At 47.6% G+C, this 17,598-nt stretch overlaps 1 protein-coding gene across 1 annotated transcript; it reads right to left on the bottom strand.

Annotated features, from left to right (window-relative positions):
* Positions 1-5,047: 5,047 nt before the first annotated feature.
* On the bottom strand, positions 5,048-16,428 carry RPS5 (ribosomal protein S5). The gene is made up of 6 exons (XM_040324991.1): positions 16,322-16,428; positions 13,731-13,836; positions 10,649-10,858; positions 7,757-7,885; positions 6,481-6,579; positions 5,048-5,169 (listed from the first exon to the last, which is right to left on the bottom strand). The coding sequence occupies exons 2-6, from the start codon at positions 13,833-13,835 to the stop codon at positions 5,101-5,103; spliced, it is 612 nt and encodes a 203-aa protein (XP_040180925.1). The 5' UTR covers position 13,836; positions 16,322-16,428; the 3' UTR covers positions 5,048-5,100.
* Between the last annotated feature and the right edge of the window lie 1,170 nt (positions 16,429-17,598).

Below are 17,598 nucleotides of genomic sequence, written 5' to 3'. Positions count from 1 at the left end.
TGAAGGGATGTCAGGGCTGGGCAAGAAGTATAACAAACAGAAAAATCATCCAATGGGTAATCTAGTTTTGGCAACAACCGCATACTCCTTTACTTCGGAGGGATTTCTTTTAACTCCCCGTTTTAGTTGAGACAGGACGTGAAGGGAACTCTCCCCAATGGGAAAAATAAAACTACCGGGGGGGGGGTTATTCATGGCTTTGATAAATGGCAGCTGGCTCATCTGCACCACGGACATGCATGACTGATTCAGCTCAGGTGACAGGTAGGGGCCCCTCTGTTCAGGAGACGGCGGCAGTCCACCTCCTACACTTCCTGCCCTCTGCTGAGCTGCTGCAGCCAAATGGTGGGGCTCTGATGTGAAAAGGAGATTATGTGATTGAGGGACTGTGTGATTGGGAGGCTCTGTAATAAGGGGACCTCTTATGTGATGGGCGGGGTGATCGGACATTATGGGGGGCTCAGATGCAAAGAAGTACCATTTATGTTTTGCTACATTGTAGACTGGAGTGGTACCTACCGGTAACTCCTTTTCCAGTAGTCTTCCAGGACAGCCCTTGAGAGATGGAGTCACTCCCATCGACACAGGGAACACATTGCCAACAGTTCAAAAGGCGGTCCCTCAGGTCCCTGGTCAGTCATTTACCAAGAACCGAAGGATGGAACTGAAAAATATAACCACAATAGTTAAACATGTCAATGCATCAACATAACTTAAAGTGGAGGTTGATGTAGGTTGGATATCTTCTATCTTTTGTTCTACAGATAGTATTTTGTAACGCAAGTACTGAATGTTCTGTGTTGGAGTTGTCTTGGATTTTTTTTAGATGGACAATCCAGCCCAAGCATCTCAGGTTGTGTCAATTCTAGATCTTGGCAGAGTTGCTTCTCTGAATGGGCTGCGAGAAGTAAATCGTCCAGGTATGGTATGATTGAGACTGACTGAAGCCTCAAGTGGACTAGTGCCTCCCCAAGAACTTTTGAAAAAATCCTTGGAGACGACGACAGGCCGAAGGGCAGAGCTATGCACTGAAAGTGATAGATCTTTGAAGCTATCTGAATCGCCATGCGAAAGGAATTTCTGACATTCCTTTCTTATAGGGATATGTAGATAGGCGTCCCTTAAAGTGGAGGTTCACCCTAAGAACTAATTTTTAACATTAGACGAAGCATAGTAAGAGCATTTACTTTCGGCAGGTCTTTTTTTTCTCTCCGTACATACCTTTATATTCTGATTTGGTCCAGGGCTTCCGCGCTCTGATGACTCCGGGACTGGGCGTCCCTATGCCTGCCTCAGGGTTCCGATGACTGGGTGTTCCTATCCTTCGGTTCAATGATTGACGACTTGTGAAACAGGTGACCTGTCGCACAACGGGCGTCACCAGATTTCTGGAAATAACCGAGCTGCAAGTCGGCACTATACGGCGCCTGCCGTGTAGAGCTGACTGCGCAGGCGCCGTATAGCGCAGCTCGGCTATTTCCCGACCTCTGGTGACGCGCGTTTTACAACAGGTCACCTGTTTCACAAGCCATCAATCATCGAACCGAAGGATAGGAACGCGCAGTCATCGGAACCCGGAAAGCCCAGGACAAAAACAGAATATAAAAATAAGGTATGTACAGAGAAAAAAAAAAAAATTACCTGCCGAAAGTAAATGTCCTTAGTATGCTGCTAGATGTAATGTTTAAAAAAAATTTGGGGTGAACCACCGCTTTAAGTCCAGGGTTGCCATAAATACTTCCTTTTGAAGAAGATTTCTTATCAAATAAATTGACTCCATCCAAAAACTCTTGTAACGGATGGAGAGATTCGGGGGTCGAGGTTCATAATCAGTCTGAACTTTCCTGAGGGCTTTTTTACTACAAAAATGTGCGAGTAGAAACCCTCCCCCTGTTCGTGAATAGGCACTGGTGTCAATACTTCTTGATCCACCATGTCTCCTATTAATAAGGGAAAAGCCTTGGCTTTCTCTGAGTGACTTGGTAATTTTGTCACCAGAAACTTATATGGTGGTTCGCTGTGGAATTCCAGGGTGTAACCTCTTTTGATGTTTAGAACTAAATTTGTTCGAGGTTGTTTTTTCCCACTGGGGAAGAAAGTTCTTTATTCTTCCTCCCACAGAGACCCGGACGTCACTGGGGCTTGGGCTCTTGACAGGGGGGATTAAAGTATGCCCTCTACCTCGTCCAATGTTTTTTGGGCTTGAATTCTTTCCCTGTTTTTTCAGATTCCTTACGGTGGCACGAAAAAAAAATTCTGGAAATTTTTTTTTGATGTGAAAAGATTTTTTTGTCCGCCGTTCTCTCCAGGGCAGTTTCTAGTTCAGGCCCGAAGACTAGGTCTCCAGTGAAGGGGACACTGCATAGCCGTGTCTTGGATGCTGTGTCACCCACCCACGTCTTCACCCATACGGATCTTCTGGCTGCCACTGAAAGAGCTGCAGACTTAGCTGTAAATTTTACCGCATCAGTCACAGCATCTGAGATAAAACTGGTTGCTTTGAAAAGCATTGGAAACGTTTTTAGAAGATCTTCCTTAGGAGTACCTGCTTTGACGTGTTCTTCCAACTGGGATAGCCAGAACTCTAGGTTCCTAGCAACACAGAAAGTGGCTAATGCTGGTTTTAGCCCTGCCATAGACGCATCCAAGGCCCTTTTTAGGACAATGTCAGTCTTCCTATCCATTGGGTCCTTTAAATGACCCATATCTTCAAAGGCCAGGTCCGACTGTTTAGATACCTTAGACAGAGGGGCATCAAGCGTTGGGATTTTGTTCCAGACTGCCTCTGGGTTCTCGTCAAAGGGAAACCTTCTTTTGAGAGAATTTGGGAAGAAAGCTTTTATCCGGCTCAGCCCATATTTGGCAAACCAGATCAGAGAGTACACCATGAATAGGGAACACTCTGTTTTTTTCTTTCCCAGGGCAGCATACATTTTGTCATGCCTGGATAATTGAGCTTCTTCCTCTTTAATCTCCAGATTATCATAGATAGCACTCAGTAATTCATCTACCTCCTCGATAGATAAGTTATATTTTGTGATCCTGTTAGCTGCGACCTGATCTTCCTCCTGTTCTGTTCTGAATCAGAGTCAGAAGATTCAGGCCTAAGTAACCCGGGGCTATGCTCCCCGGAGCTAGGTATTGTGGGGCTGGGTGAAGGGGAAACTGTAGCTGCACTACTGGAGGAAGCAGACACATTGACATTTGAAATCAAGTCCCTAAGGGATTTAAAAGTTGATGCCATCTCTTCCTTAAATGAGCCCAGGAACTTAGCCAAGGGGGAGTCTGCCTCAGATATCAACAATCTTGCAATACATTGCCTGCATTAGGTCTTGTCATAGCCCGAGGATAATTTGCTTCCACAATTAGGGCACTTCTTGGGGCCTGACTTGTCCTCCTTTGAAGCCTCCTTAGCCTGAAATGGATACTTTTAAATAACAGACCTTCCCCTTTAAGGGACACCCGTACTGCCACCACCGCTGTTTCCCCCGGGACAGTGACCCCCCATGAAGCAACTCCCAGCCACCACACCTAGCCTATAACAACCCAGTACAAGGCATGCCCAGCAGCCTACCTGGGTTAGACTGGTGCCTACGTCCTTCGGAGTATCTGGGGATTAGCCTCCACGGTGGCCCCTCCCTTCGTATCCCGCCACTAGTCCGGTATTGTAGGCCCAGCACAGGCTTTTTCTCTCCCCCACGCGTCGTCGGGAGAACCGGAAGTCTCGGCACAGAGATGACGCGATTCAAGCCAGAAATTACGCGACGGCGTCTCCGACCCCCACTGCGATTGTGGCGAAGAGCTGGGAAATGGAGATCCATTCACCCACCCCTGGGGGGGAACCGCGCTATTCTGGCCACCGGGAAGGAGGAGGAAAACTGGTCTGCTCCGATATTGCTGGACGGTACCCGAGCCCAGCAGCAGAAGGTGAGACGAGGGACCCAGTCCTCTATGCAGCCTCTTTTCCCTGCAGGCAGCCCCTGAGAGATGAAGTCCTATAGTGTTGTTCCTCTGGCAACATGTTACTGCGACGTAGGAAACAATGACTGACCAGGGACCGCCTTTTGAACGGTTGGCAATGCGTTTCCTGTGTCGATGGGAGAGACTCCATCTCTCAAGGGCTGTCCTGGAAGACTGGGGGGGAAAACAATTTGGCAGAACCTCCACTTTAAAAGCAAAGTGCCACCCAGAAACTGACTTTTCACCGATCTGGTTCCTCCCCTCCAGTGTCACATTTGGCACCTTTCAGGGTGGGAGCAGCTGTGGGACAGATCAGCTTGGGGTGAGGACATCACAGGCACGTGTGCTTATTTTAAAAGTCAGCAGCTGCAGAATTTGAAGCTGCTGACTTTAAAAAATATATATATTATTTTCCACCCCATGCGGAACTCTGCTTAAAGAGAACACCAGGTGGCAGTCTTGCAAATCAGAGACTGTCACTTGATGCCAAAATACACAACACTCAGATCTAGTAGAGTACACCTAAACATCAGAGGGCGGAGACCGATTCTCATCATATAGGAGGCTTAGATCACTGTCTGGGACTCGGCCCAAACCACATCATGTTTTTCACCACTTCCCAACCGACCCATAGCAGATTTACAGCTACAGGGTAGCCATTCTGCACAGAATCATGTAGACAAGCAATTCAGCACTTTCTGGTAGGAGGCGATCAAGAGGTGCCGGCCCATGGATGTCCACAGCGGCACCCGCCGAGCTGGACGAAGCTCTATGTAAACAAAGCAGAGCTTAAAAAAAAAAGTTCACATATCTGAGAAGTGTCAGAATAGGCCTGGTCTTCAATTGGTTAAAGAGGCAGACGCAATCTCCTAAACATTTATGAGGGCAGTAGGGAGTAATCCGTAAAGCATAACAATGACTATGCTGTAAATTCTTTGACCCGCACCTTTCGCCTGATCGGATCCGCCTGACAGACAGGTCTGATCGTGTGAAAGGGCCCCAAGAAGTGCAACACGAGACATCTAAACACCAAAACAAATTACATCACACCACAATTGGCTACAAACAAGCAAGGAACAGAAACGGGTGACAATTTTTAGATTTTATTGCAAGATTAGCAACAGGAGGCTTTTGACATTTTTAACGGTTGGACTTGGCAACTCTCTCCAATTCATCTTTCTTCTTGATGGCGTAGGAGTTAGAGGAGCCCTGAAAGGAAAAAGCCAAAACGGTCAGACTTCAAAAAAAACCTGCATCTTTTTTGTAAAGAAAACACACACACACACACTTTTTTTTTTATTTCCCCATGATGTCTATATTTGAGCCCATTCAATTTGTATGGACGTAAATAGCACTGCAAAGTATCAGTACTCATTGATTGGGAGAGAAAAAAAATAAAAATAAAGCCATTGGTGTAGCCACCTCACGTTAAATACCATACCTGTATGTCATTTTGTTAAAGCTGCAGGCTTCACCCCGGTACTTTATTTTTTTTTTTAGAGCTGGAGGTCAGCTATCGCTCAGCAGCCGCACAGCTGTCTTCACCAGGCGAAGGAGGGGGACACGAGGGGAGGGGGGTGTAGAAGACCCGAGCAACCAACCAGCACTTCCACCAGCTGGCGGAATGAAGCCAGAATCTGCTTTAAATGGGTATCCGAGGTAAAAACCCAGAAGTGACGTCACAAAGTAATGGCGCAGATTTTAAAAAAGCAAAAAAAAAAAAAAATCCAATATGTCAAACACTGATTTTGGCATTTTGAATACTTTTAAGTGCAAAGAGGGATTTGGGGTCTTAAGACTTCAGATCCCTCCATAAAGAGTACCTGTTACTACCACACAGGGTGTTTACATTCCTTGTAACAGCAATAAAGGGACAGAAAATAAATTTTCTCAAGAGCCCCTGCCCTTACGCACCAAACGCATTTGCAAATTACAAATTTAAACGGTGCTCATTTGAGAGGCATCGCCATGATCATTCAAATGAGAGCAATAATTCTAGCAACACACCTCCTCTAACTCTAAACTGGTAACCGTTACATTTTTAACTGTTTCTCATGGAGAATTTTAAGTACTTTCGTTTGTCGCCATGACACAAGCGCGTGCAATTTTAAAGCACAACATGTTAGGTATCCATTTACTTTGCACAACATCTTTCAAAATATGCAAAAAAATTGGGCTAACTTTACCAATTACTTATTTTTAAAATTGAGCGAAGTGTATTTTTGTGTGTTTGAAAGACCGCCGTCGTAGGACAAAAAAATTTGCAACGACCGCCATGTAGTTATTTAGGGTCTTTGCTAAAAAAAAAATTATACAATATTTAATTTTATATATATTTATATGTGGTTAATTTTGCATGGGTTTGGGGTATCAGAGTACTTGTGAAAATACTCGTTATTGGCACCAATATTGATCCATCCCTAATATTTGGCGATGCATTTATACTCTCAACTTTTAACCCAGCAAACTACAGACACTTTGTATACATCTGAATTTATTCTCCATACATTCCTCATTTACCTTTGCTGCGTTGATGAGCTCATCGGCTACACATTCAGCAATGGTCTTAATGTTCCTGAAGGCAGCTTCACGAGCTCCGGTGCACAAGAGCCAGATAGCCTGAGATAACGAGAGAGAAAGATTTAGAAAACAGAATCCGATAGCCGACATAAATTGGGAAGCTTCAAAAACATTCTAGCATGGAGCACTTCAAGGAGAACTGTAGCAAAATGCTTTGGGAATTAATTGGCAACCTTCGATGACAAGAATATTTTTTCTAAGCCTTTGAACAAAAAACAGTGGCATATGTAACCGCCCTACACGTGCAACTGCTCACCTGTGTAGTTACGCGTTTATGCGCTCTAACCATCCCTGAAGGCAGTTTGCTTCCAGGTCCAGCATTTCTGGCTATATACAAACTGGCCACAGCCAACTGTCCAATGTGTGTCCAAGTTTGTATGCAATACAAGTTCCTGGCCAACACCCATCGGACAAAAGTCCTACGATTTGTCCGCGGAAAATCCGATAGTGTGTACCAGGCTTTAGTCACACGGGAGAGGGGGGGGGGGGGTAATCCATTAATTTGCCCAGAATGAGACCTCATAAAACGAAGGATCTGTGGTTGCTTTGAAAAGCATTTCCCAAATTCCATGAAATGTAAATGGAACCATCACTATGGCATGCCACTGCATCAGATTGTGATAGAATCCCACTTTGGTACTGTAACAAGAGTCACTTTTGGGCACAGATTGAGCCAGGAAAGAGACATATATTGGATTGTTTTAACATGGACAGTAATCTACCATATATTCTTTAATGTCTGTAAAGAATATTCTGACCCTACCGGCCAATAATGACTCTTTTCCTGCTGCGCCTCGTCATGTATAGACACTCGCCCTTGTCCGGGCACTTTGACAGATCACACGAGGCGTGGAACACACAGCTATTCAAATGAAAGCCGTTATGTTCCCCGAGCGCTAATCAACTAGACGGCAGCGGCGGGGGGGCTTTGCTTTCTCTTTGGGGACACAAGGCTGCATTTAAAAAAAAAAAAAAAAAAATGTATCGGTAATCGGCGAGTACATGAAAACAAAAAGTATCAGTACTTGTACTCGGTCCTAAAAAAGTGGTATTGGGACAACCCTAATACAAGTACATGGTACAGCAGGCACATACCAGGAATATGAAGTGTTGGGGTAACTAACTTTTAAGACTACATCAGTTTGGCAACACATTTTAAAAAGGACTTTAAAATATTGTGCTGGAGGAATCAATTAAGCACTTCATCTGCAGTCACCTGATTGACTCTTCTCAGTGGGGACACGTCCACAGCCTGTCTTCTTACTGTACCGGCTCTACCGATACGGGTGGAGTCTTCACGAGGACCACTGTTAATGATGGCATTCACCAACACTTGCAGGGGGTTCTAAAAAAAGAAAATACATTTTTTTTAAGTATACAGGATCTCCTGCAAAACACCTCCACATCTTGTCCACAATTTTTTGAGAGCTAACAGATTGCTTCCACACACCCACAGTGTACCCCCTCGCCTCCACTATGCGATTTACATTACATTCAGTGAAGCTTCAGGAGAGACATCCAGGGTCTTAAAGAGAACTGGTCACAAAAAAAATAAAAAAAAAACATACATAAGGGAAAAGGTGTAGCTGCTGACTTAATAGCCACTAACCTGTCCCACGATCCAGCCACCCAAAGCCTCGGTTATCTCTTCCGGCATCACTAGTGTGGGCACCCGGCTATGACAGCTTGCGGCTTCACAGCCGGGTGTGCACTGTACGTCCAAAGAAGGGACAAGATGCGCCAATCTAAGTGCAATAAGCCCAAATTTAATGGAGAATACAAATAAAATAAGTATACATGTGCAATGCCTACTCACAAACAGAGGTAGATAGTAGGCACAGAACCGGAATGGAGAGATGCAGATGATCTCCATTCCGGTTCTGTGCCTACTATCTACCTCTGTTTGTGAGTAGGCATTGCACATGTATACTTATTTTATTTGTATTCTCCATTAAATTTGGGCTTATTGCACTTAGATTGGCGCATCTTGTCCCTTCTTTGAATCTTTCAGAGCATCGCTTCTGCTTTAGGTGCTGCCGCCAAGTGTCCATTACAGCCAGTCATATTATTTTAATCCAGGACTTTCATGGACATTATTTTTGGACTCTTATTAGACTTTTATATACCTCAGCCCATTGTGTTTGCTCTATTGGATCATGCGCCACATATCCTCTTTTTTCTTGCATAGTGCACTGTACGTCGCATGTCCTGAATGGCCGAGCAATCTACTGGGACTTGTCCCAGAAGATTGCAGGGAGGGAGTCAACTAGACGGCACAAGCAAAAGTTAGAGCTGGGTACCTGTCAAAACTAGGCACGCCCCCAAAATAAGTACATGACAAATGAGGCCTGTCAGGGGGTTAGGAGTCCTTAAAGCGGAAGTCCCAGAGTGAAAAGGGTCTTATGCAAACCACTGGGAGAGTCAATAGAAAGTTAATGACACCCCCAGATCGGTTTGCATATTGCAGTGCGAACTGACAATTCAGACATTAATCGGATTGCATAGGTGTGAATACCCATGCGATTAGATTCTGGTTTGAACCAAGAAAAGGGTTCTGCCTGACTGGTCAGAATGCGATGCAAATTCAGCTATACAATCTGTATGGCTGAAAACGCATCACACAGACATTGCATGCGATTTGCACTCCAGTGCAAATCACATGCGATCTCGCACAGCACACTGATGTGAACTGAGCCGGTGACTTGTCCCCCTAGAGGGGAAGTTCCTTCACTGACTGCGCAGGCGCAAACTTCCCGACGGAAATCCCCGAACCTTGCCCGGCATCCAGGCTCATTTTTTAACATCCCCGTGGATTAGAGGATGTTAAAAAAAGAGCCAGGAGGCCGAGCGAGCAGAGCGACGACGTGAGGCCGACTGGCCACTTACCTCGAAATCAACGTCGCCCTGGATGCCGGCTGCGGTTCGGGGATTTCCGTCAGCAAGTTTGCGCCTGCGCAGTCCTTGAAGGAACTTTCCCGATAGCTGGAACCGTCTCAGCACATCAGTTTGTGCATGCGCTGGAACTTCCACGATAGCTGGAACCAGCAGGGCAGACCCCCGGGACATGATTTGTGCAACTGCCACATATGTGGTCAATGGGGCAGAGGATGGTGTGGCACTGATCAGTGTAGATGTCCCCTTTTACACTGGTCGGTTACTGGCGCTATCCTCACACCGACAGCGTGAAGAAAAGAATGCAGATAACCAGTCAGTATGTTTACATCGACATTGGACACCGCAATCACAGAGCACATCAGATGCACGGCTGTGGGAGGTAGACAGATGCTCTCCCAGAACTGGACAGCCACGCTGTACCACAGTTCCGGGGGAGGATGGCCTTGTTTGCCTCGCAATAGATGCGCCACTGCTTCCAGGTGCCCGTTTATTGGCAGGTGGGGATGACACGATCCTGCACATGCACACAGAAGGCAACCATTCTGGCATAACAGTAGTAAGGAAGCATTTAATAGAATATGAGCAGTCATGTCTGTCTTATTGCTGGAGACACATGTCTCTTCTGCAATAATGACCAGGCTGCTAAAAAAAAATTTGGGGAGGTTTAGTTTGGCTAAAAAGGGGTTGTAAAGTCTGAAACCTGTGCTGCAGCAGACACCCCCCCACCCCTTTCTTACCTGAACCTCATCTTTCCAGCTATGAGAATGAGCACAGCAGCGCCAACCGCTGTCTCAGGTCCTTACTGGATAGATTGATAGCAGCGGGAGCCGCTAACAAATCCAGTGACACGGGAGCAGAGCGAGTCCTGCTGTGTGGGTCAATGGACGCAGCAGCAGGACACGGGGGTGGCTAGCTGTTCTCTATGGGGCACTCTAAGAGGAGCTGAGAGCGCCACCATGGGACCCCAGAAAAGGATCAAGGCTGTTCTGCACAAAACCCTTGCACAGAGCAGGAAAGTATGACAAAAAAAAAAAAAAAAACACACACAGAACCTTTACAAGGACTTTAAACGCTTGTTGACACATCAGAGCTCTAGTATGTTTTCATGCACGGGAACAATTACTTCCTTTTTATCAAAGCGCTTTCACATTATGTACCATTGCCGGCATTGTCACAGCGCACCCCCGAGGAGTATTCTGGAGAAGTCACTCACCTCACCAGTCAGCAGGTGGATGATTTCAAAGGCGTGCTTTGTAATCCTGACTGTCATCAGCTTCTTGCCGTTGTTCCTGCCGTGCATCATGAGGGAGTTTGTCAGACGCTCCACAATGGGGCACTGGGCCTTACGGAAGCGCTTGGCGGCATAACGTCCTCCGCTGTGTGGAAGGTACTTGGCATACTTCTCCTTAACGGCAATGTAATCCTAGAAATCAAACGGGCATGGTAAGTTCAAAGCAACACAAACAGATCACATTAAAGTATACCTGTCGTATACATAATATAAAGCAGCAGCACTGATGCCAAACCGGCCAAAACATTCAGGTGACACACAAGTCATTTGACTTCAAGTGGGTATAGCGAGATGCCTGCAGTTACACATTCCAGCATCGTTTCTTTCAGGAGGTAATCGGTTTTAAAGTGTTACTAAACCCAGGAGCCTGCATAGACTATATCTGATCTCCCACAGTACACGGAAATGCAATTATAAATGGACAATTACCATTTCTCAGCAATATCGTGACTTCTATCCGTGTCTGGTTAAAAGCTTGTAGGAGTTTTCATTCTACTCTGACTATCCTATGGAGCTGCAGGACCCCTGGCCCTCTGTCTGGACAGTGCCGATTGGCATGCACTCAAGAAAAAAAAACTCCCTAGCAATACACAAACTGAGCATGTGCACAGTGACTTCAAAGGCTGTTCCAGGAGAGGCCAGGAAGACCGGATCAAACAGCCTTTTTACACAATGCAGAGAGTTGATCTGTTAGCATCCCATGAGTATAACAAGCATGCTTTACTGCAGTGCTTCTCAACCCTGTCCTTAAAGCGGTGGTTCCCCCTTAAAAACAACATTTTTTTATTCCACTGCCCCCCCACATTCCATCACGATTAATGCTCTTAATATTTTTTTCCTGCTGTACATACCTTAGTACAGCATCTTCACCCGTGCATCCAGGTTGCGAGTCCCGCGGGAGTGGGCGTTCCTCACAGGCTGTTGATTGACGTTTTGCCCAAAAACGAGCTCTCCCCCCGTCGCGTAAGCCGCGTCACGATTGGCGAAAGGAGCCGAACGGCGATGCGCATGCGCAGTATAGCGCCGACTCGCCGTTCGGCTCCTTTCGCCAACCGTGACGCGGCTTACGCGACGGGGGGAGAGCTCGTCTTTGGGGAAAACGTCAATCAACAGCCTGTGAGGAACGCCTACTCCCGCGGGACTCGCAACCTGGATGCACGGGTGAAGATGCTGTACTAAGGTATGTACAGCAGGAAAATAATATTAAGAGCCTTAATCGTGATGGAATGTGGGGGGGCAGTGGAATAAAAAAATGTTGTTTTTAAGGGGGAACCACCGCTTTAAGTACCCCCAACAGGCCATGTTTTGGGAATTTTAGATAAAATAGCTGTCCAAAATGCCAACCTGAATTTAAAGCACCTGTGCAAGAGAAAGGAAAAGCTGCAAACATGGCCTGTTTGGGGGGGAAGAGTACATGAGGACAGTGTTGACGAGAACCACTGCTTTACTGCATATAACAAACTGATTTTACAGTTATAGGTTTAGTAACACTTTAATATAAAAGTCATCATAGCGGCTAGTCGCTGGGTGGCTTTTACAGGTGGTGGGTGGGTCACCCGTTCCTCTCACCGTTCTACCGGTGAACCCGGAATGCACTCTATGGTATAGGAAACCAAAAGGGACGAGCATTGGTCACTTCCGGTTTCCCCAGTTGTAAACAGAACCTATTTTAAAATAGCGAAAGCATTTTGTGTGATCAGATGCTTTTAAAAGATGAACTCCCCCATCAAAGGTGTTTTCCTCCTTCCCTGCAAAGTAAAGGTATAATGTGCTAGTACGCATCACATACATACTAGCACATTATGTGACACTTGCCTGCAAACAAAGCACTCATCCATCTTTGCCTGTCTTCCTTCCGGGGCTGTGGACTCACAGTGCATGTTTAGGAGATATTTACAGTACCTATAGGCAAGCCTAGAATAAGAAGGTTTACCTATAGGTACAAGAGGGAGGTTTACAACCTTTTTAAGGACAATAGAGATATGCAGGGTCTAATAGACCCCTCCATAAAGAGGGCCTCTTACTACCTATTGCGGTCACAAGACTGGATATTTCAGTTTTAGCAGTGATATAGCACCTAACCTCAGGTACAAGGCCATGCCAGGGGTAGATGCAGTAAAGATAGCTGCCTCGGGCAGCAGCACCACCTATGGGCACCCGCACACACAGGCAGTCAAGCTCATTGAGCAGAGCTCCCTGAGTATGCGCTGCAACAATTACAGTGCAGATCAGTGGCCGGACACACTGCAACCTGAAGTTTTACCATATTCTGCATCACTGAAAGCAGCCAGACGCCGCATCTGCCTGTGTGATAGTTGTAGCATTGGGCAGGGAGCTCAGTGACACGGAACCCATGATTTTATAAGAATCGGTGCTACTGAGCTACACTGAGGACAAAGCATCCAGTATGAACACACTGTCCTCAGGGCAGCTCCCCCCAATGAGTATTACCTCAATTAGGCTGGGTCCACAGTTGTCCGACAAACGGTCCTACATTGGGAGCCTCATGTAGCATGACGTGTGAAAACCAATGTTTCCCTATGAGAGCTGTCTTGACTGGTCCTACACAAGTCGGTCCGACTTTGAAAATGCTCCCTGTACTACTTTTGGTCCTACATTGATCCTACTTCAACCCATTGAATATCATTGAAGTCGGACCAAAGTAGTATCCTGTTCATGAAAGTAGGATGGATGTAGGACCAATGTAGGATCAATGTAGCAGAGCAAAGTAGGATGAAAGTAGTGTAGTAGTGTGAACCCAGCCTTAGCCTCAATGGTGAGAGGCCAACAATCAGACAACCACCCTAGAATGCCTGATATAACCCAGGGGATGAGTTGGTCCACAAAACTCCATTCAAAAGGCCAGACCAAGTGACCAGGTGAAGGTATGGCCCATAGGAAACCAAATGTCAGCCAGAACTCATTCATCATACTAAACAAAGAAAACATCTGGCTAGCATGGATAACACTTCCAGAAAACTCATTCCCAGTCCTCATCCAATACCTGCAGTGAGATGTCATTGATCTGGACATCATCGGTACTCCATTTCCCGAACAGTTTAATTTCAGGGGACTCGGCCCCAACAGGAACAGTTTCCCAGTCTGCCATCCTGCAACAAACAATTAAATATGAAGTTAGATGAACCAGAAGATTCCAACAAGACAGATCACCAATTCCTAAACCAAAAAGGAAATCCCTACATTCTCCATCAACAGCTGGACACTTGCTGGCGATGGAAGCTGTCACTGGGCACTGCCAATCATGTTTACATACAACCGTCAGGTGGAAACCTTCTTGACCATTTCTGATTGGCAGGCACCAAGACCACTTCCCAGTGGGATCAGACTGATGTGTCTGGGCTCCTCCTATAGCTGGGTACAGATGGGCTGAAGATCAGCCGGTAACATTCGGTCAGTTTGTACAGCTGTCTGTCCGTCAGAAACCGGACCAACGACCGGCTTTTACAGCCCTTTCACACTGACAGCGCGGGGGCCGCCTGCTGTAAAGTGATACTAGTTTTAGCGGCGCCTTACCGTTTTAGAGGGGCTTTTCACCCCTGCTAGCGGACGAATAAAGGGCTAAAAGCACCCACTGCCCATCGATTTCAATGGGCAGGGGCGCTTTAGGAGCCGTGTATACACCACTCCTAAAGCGCCTCAAAGATGATGCTGCTTGCAGGAACCCCCCCCAGCCAGTACGTGCCACAGTGTGCAAGACTGCAGATGAGGCATTTTTTTAGGCACCAGAGAAACTCCTCCAGTACGAAATGGGTCTTGAAGAGACATGCTGGAAAAACCTGCATCTGGTCAGCGCTTGCAGCCAATGGCTGGGGGGGGGTCAGAACACAGTCAGTGGAGGAGATCGCCACACCAACATTGCTTTTGTCAGTGCAGCGATCTGTCTTTTTGTTTAGTCCACTGGCTTACATGAAAAACCCCACCTGTGTGCATCGGGCATTACTCCTGACCCCTCTTCTCTATACCTTGTTTTCACTCCTTGCCCCATGTCAGATGGTGCCGGGGATCATGTCACCCTCCCTACTTCAAGTAGACCGTGATCAGACCTGAGGATTGGTAGCTCAAGCCCAAACACTATCATGGTGGGGGAGAAAAGAGGGCACATATTCCACAATAATCAGGGGGGAGGGAAGGAAAGGGAATGGGGGTCGCAGAGAGGGGAAGGAAAGGGAATGGGGGGGTCCGCAGAGAGGGCAAGGAAAGGGAATGGGGGTCCACAGAGGGGAAGGAAAGGGAATGGGGGGGTCCACAGAGGGGAAGGAAAGGGAATGGGGGGGTCCCAGAGAGGAGAAGGAAATGAAAGGGAATGGGGGGGGTCCCAGAGAGGAAAGGGAATGGGGGGTCTGCAGAGGGGAAGGAAAGGGAATGGGGGGTCCGCAGAGGGGAAGGGAAGAAAAGGGAATGGGGGGTCCACAGAGGGGAAGGGAAGGGGGGGGTCCCAGAGAGAAGAAGGAAATGAAAGGGAATGGGGGGGGTCCCAGAGAGGAAAGGGAATGGGGGGTCCGCAGAGGGGAAGGAAAGGGAATGGGGGGTCCGCAGAGGGGAAGGAAAGGGAATGGGGGGTCCGCAGAGGGGAAGGAAAGGGAAGAAAAGGGAATGGGGGGTCCACAGAGGGGAAGGGAAGAAAAGGGAATGGGGGGTCCACAGAGGGGAAGGGAAGAAAAGGGAATGGGGGGTCCACAGAGGGGAAGGGAAGAAAAGGGAATGGGGGGTCCACAGAGGGGAAGGGAAGAAAAGGGAATGGGGGGTCCACAGAGGGGAAGGGAAGAAAAGGGAATGGGGGGGGGGGGGCCGCAGAGGGGAAGGAAAGGGAATGGGGGGTCCGCAGAGGGGAAGGAAAGGGAATGGGGGGGTCCCAGAGAGGAGAAGGAAATGAAAGGGAATGGGGGGGTCCCAGAGAGGAGAAGGAAATGAAAGGGAATGGGGGGGTCCCAGAGAGGAAAGGGAATGGGGGTCCTAGAGAGGGGGGAGGAAAGGGAATGGGGGTCTCAGAGAGGAGGGGGGAGGAGAAAGGACATGGGGGGGGGGAGAATGACAGACAATGGGGTAGCAAAATGAGAAAAGGCAGTAAAAGAAGGGTCAGGGCATCAGGGAGAAGGTAAAAGGGAAAGGTGAAGGAAAATGGCATGAGAGGGAAGGTAAAGGAAGGGAGAAGGGTATTGGGAAGCAGGGGGACCAACATGAGACCCTGTCCTATCCCCCAGGGTGTGTAACATGTCAGATTGTATGGCCTGGTTGTACAGACTGACACACACACAGTCAGATCCCTCCATGGTGGGAGGATCGGACACATGGCGGAGTGGAGCCTGGTTGTCACATATAGAAGTGATCGGTGTCAGGTTGTCTTTATTATGGATCTAGTTCTAGAATAGTGTGTACTCCCCACCCCCCCTCACACAGGCCTGTCCCGGCCTCAGCAGTGTGCATACACGGGAGAACTCGTGTCAGTCCCTGCACACATCACCACATGTGTCCCCCGAGTACTTCCCGCCGCCTCCTCCACTCCCGGTGTCGCCTCACACACAATACACCCGGCCCGCTCCGCTAGGAGCCCCGGAATCCTCATTTCTCACTCACGTGTCTGCTGGCCTACGTCCTAACCGGTCGGAGCTCAAAGCGGAAAGAGACTGGGGCGGGGTCTCCTGCTCAATTATACAGGGGCCCACACTTCCGCTTAGGCCTCAGCCGCGCCAGCTCTGCCCACAATTGGGAAACCTGTTGAAGCCTTTATCCCAGTGAGAGGAACGGAGAGGGCGCCATATTTGTTAAGGGAGCCGGCGCGCACGTCACTTCCGCACTTTCCATCTTTGAAGTGGGCATGGCCGTATTCTAAAGTGCACGGGCAAAGTCGTGTGCTTGGCGGTAGCTGCATGGTGTGCTTGAATCAACTTTATTGAGATGTGACAATGAGAATCTAGTAGCAAAACTAGAGTCAGTGGAGAGAATCTGGTCAGATTTTTACTTCAGTGTGAAGGAATGAGCCAGACTGGCAGTTCTAAACACTTTGGAAAATCCCCAGATTGTGTTCAAAGTTCACCATTTTGGCAAAATGAATTGGAGTCAATGAGGACAGTGAGACTATCCATAGGGGGGAAGGCCGGGGACACTTTAACCACTTCCATACAGGGCACTTACGCACCTTCCCGCCCAAGCCAATTTTCAGCTTTCAGCACTGTCGCACTTTGAATGGCAATTGCGCGATCATGCTACACTGTACCCAAACAAAATTGGCGTCCTTTTTTCCCCACAAATAGAGCTTTCTTTTGGTGGTATTTGATCACCTCTGCGATTTTTTTTTTTGCGCAACAACTAAAAAAAGGCTGAAAATTTGGAAAAAAAATTACGTTTTTATTTTTTTCTGTTAATTTTTTTGTAAATAAGTTTTCTCTTTCAATTACGGGCACTGATATGGCGGCACTAATGGGCACCGATGAGATGGCACTGATGGACATCGATGAGGTAGTACTGACGGGCACAGATGAGGTGGCACTGATTGGCGGCGCTGGTATGCGACACTGATGGGCACTGATGGGCACACATAGGTGGCACTGATGGGCACACATAGGCGGCACTGATGGGCACTCATGGGCGGCACAGATGGGCGGCACTTATGGGTGACACTGATGGATACTTATGGGTGGCATAGGTGGGCACTGGGCATGGATGGGCACTGTGGGGTGGCAGTGATGGACACTGTGGGGTGGCACTGATGGACACTGGGGTGGCACTGATGGACACTGTGGGGCAGCACTGATTTTGCCAGGTTGCCAGTCAGTGCCCATTTGTGGGCACTGATTGGCATCTTTTTCTTTTTTTGAATGCTTTTTTTTTTTTTTTTTTAACTTTTTTTTTTC

This window comes from Rana temporaria, chromosome 9, assembly GCF_905171775.1.
Source record: "Rana temporaria chromosome 9, aRanTem1.1, whole genome shotgun sequence".
Lineage (NCBI taxonomy): Eukaryota > Metazoa > Chordata > Amphibia > Anura > Ranidae > Rana > Rana temporaria.
Note: the sequence above shows the minus strand (reverse complement) of the source record. Positions and strands in the feature narration are given on the sequence as shown.

Bases quoted from the DNA above. Each gene is read 5' to 3' on its own strand.
- RPS5 (XM_040324991.1), bottom strand. From the start codon at position 13,835: ATGGCAGACTGGGAAACTGTTCCTGTTGGGGCCGAGTCCCCTGAAATT. The intron at 10,859-13,730 runs GTATTGGATGAG...TTTGATTTCTAG, and splicing joins TCAATGACATCTCACTGCAG to GATTACATTGCCGTTAAGGA. The intron at 7,886-10,648 runs GTGAGTGACTTC...TTCTTTTTTTAG, and splicing joins TCCACCTGCTGACTGGTGAG to AACCCCCTGCAAGTGTTGGT.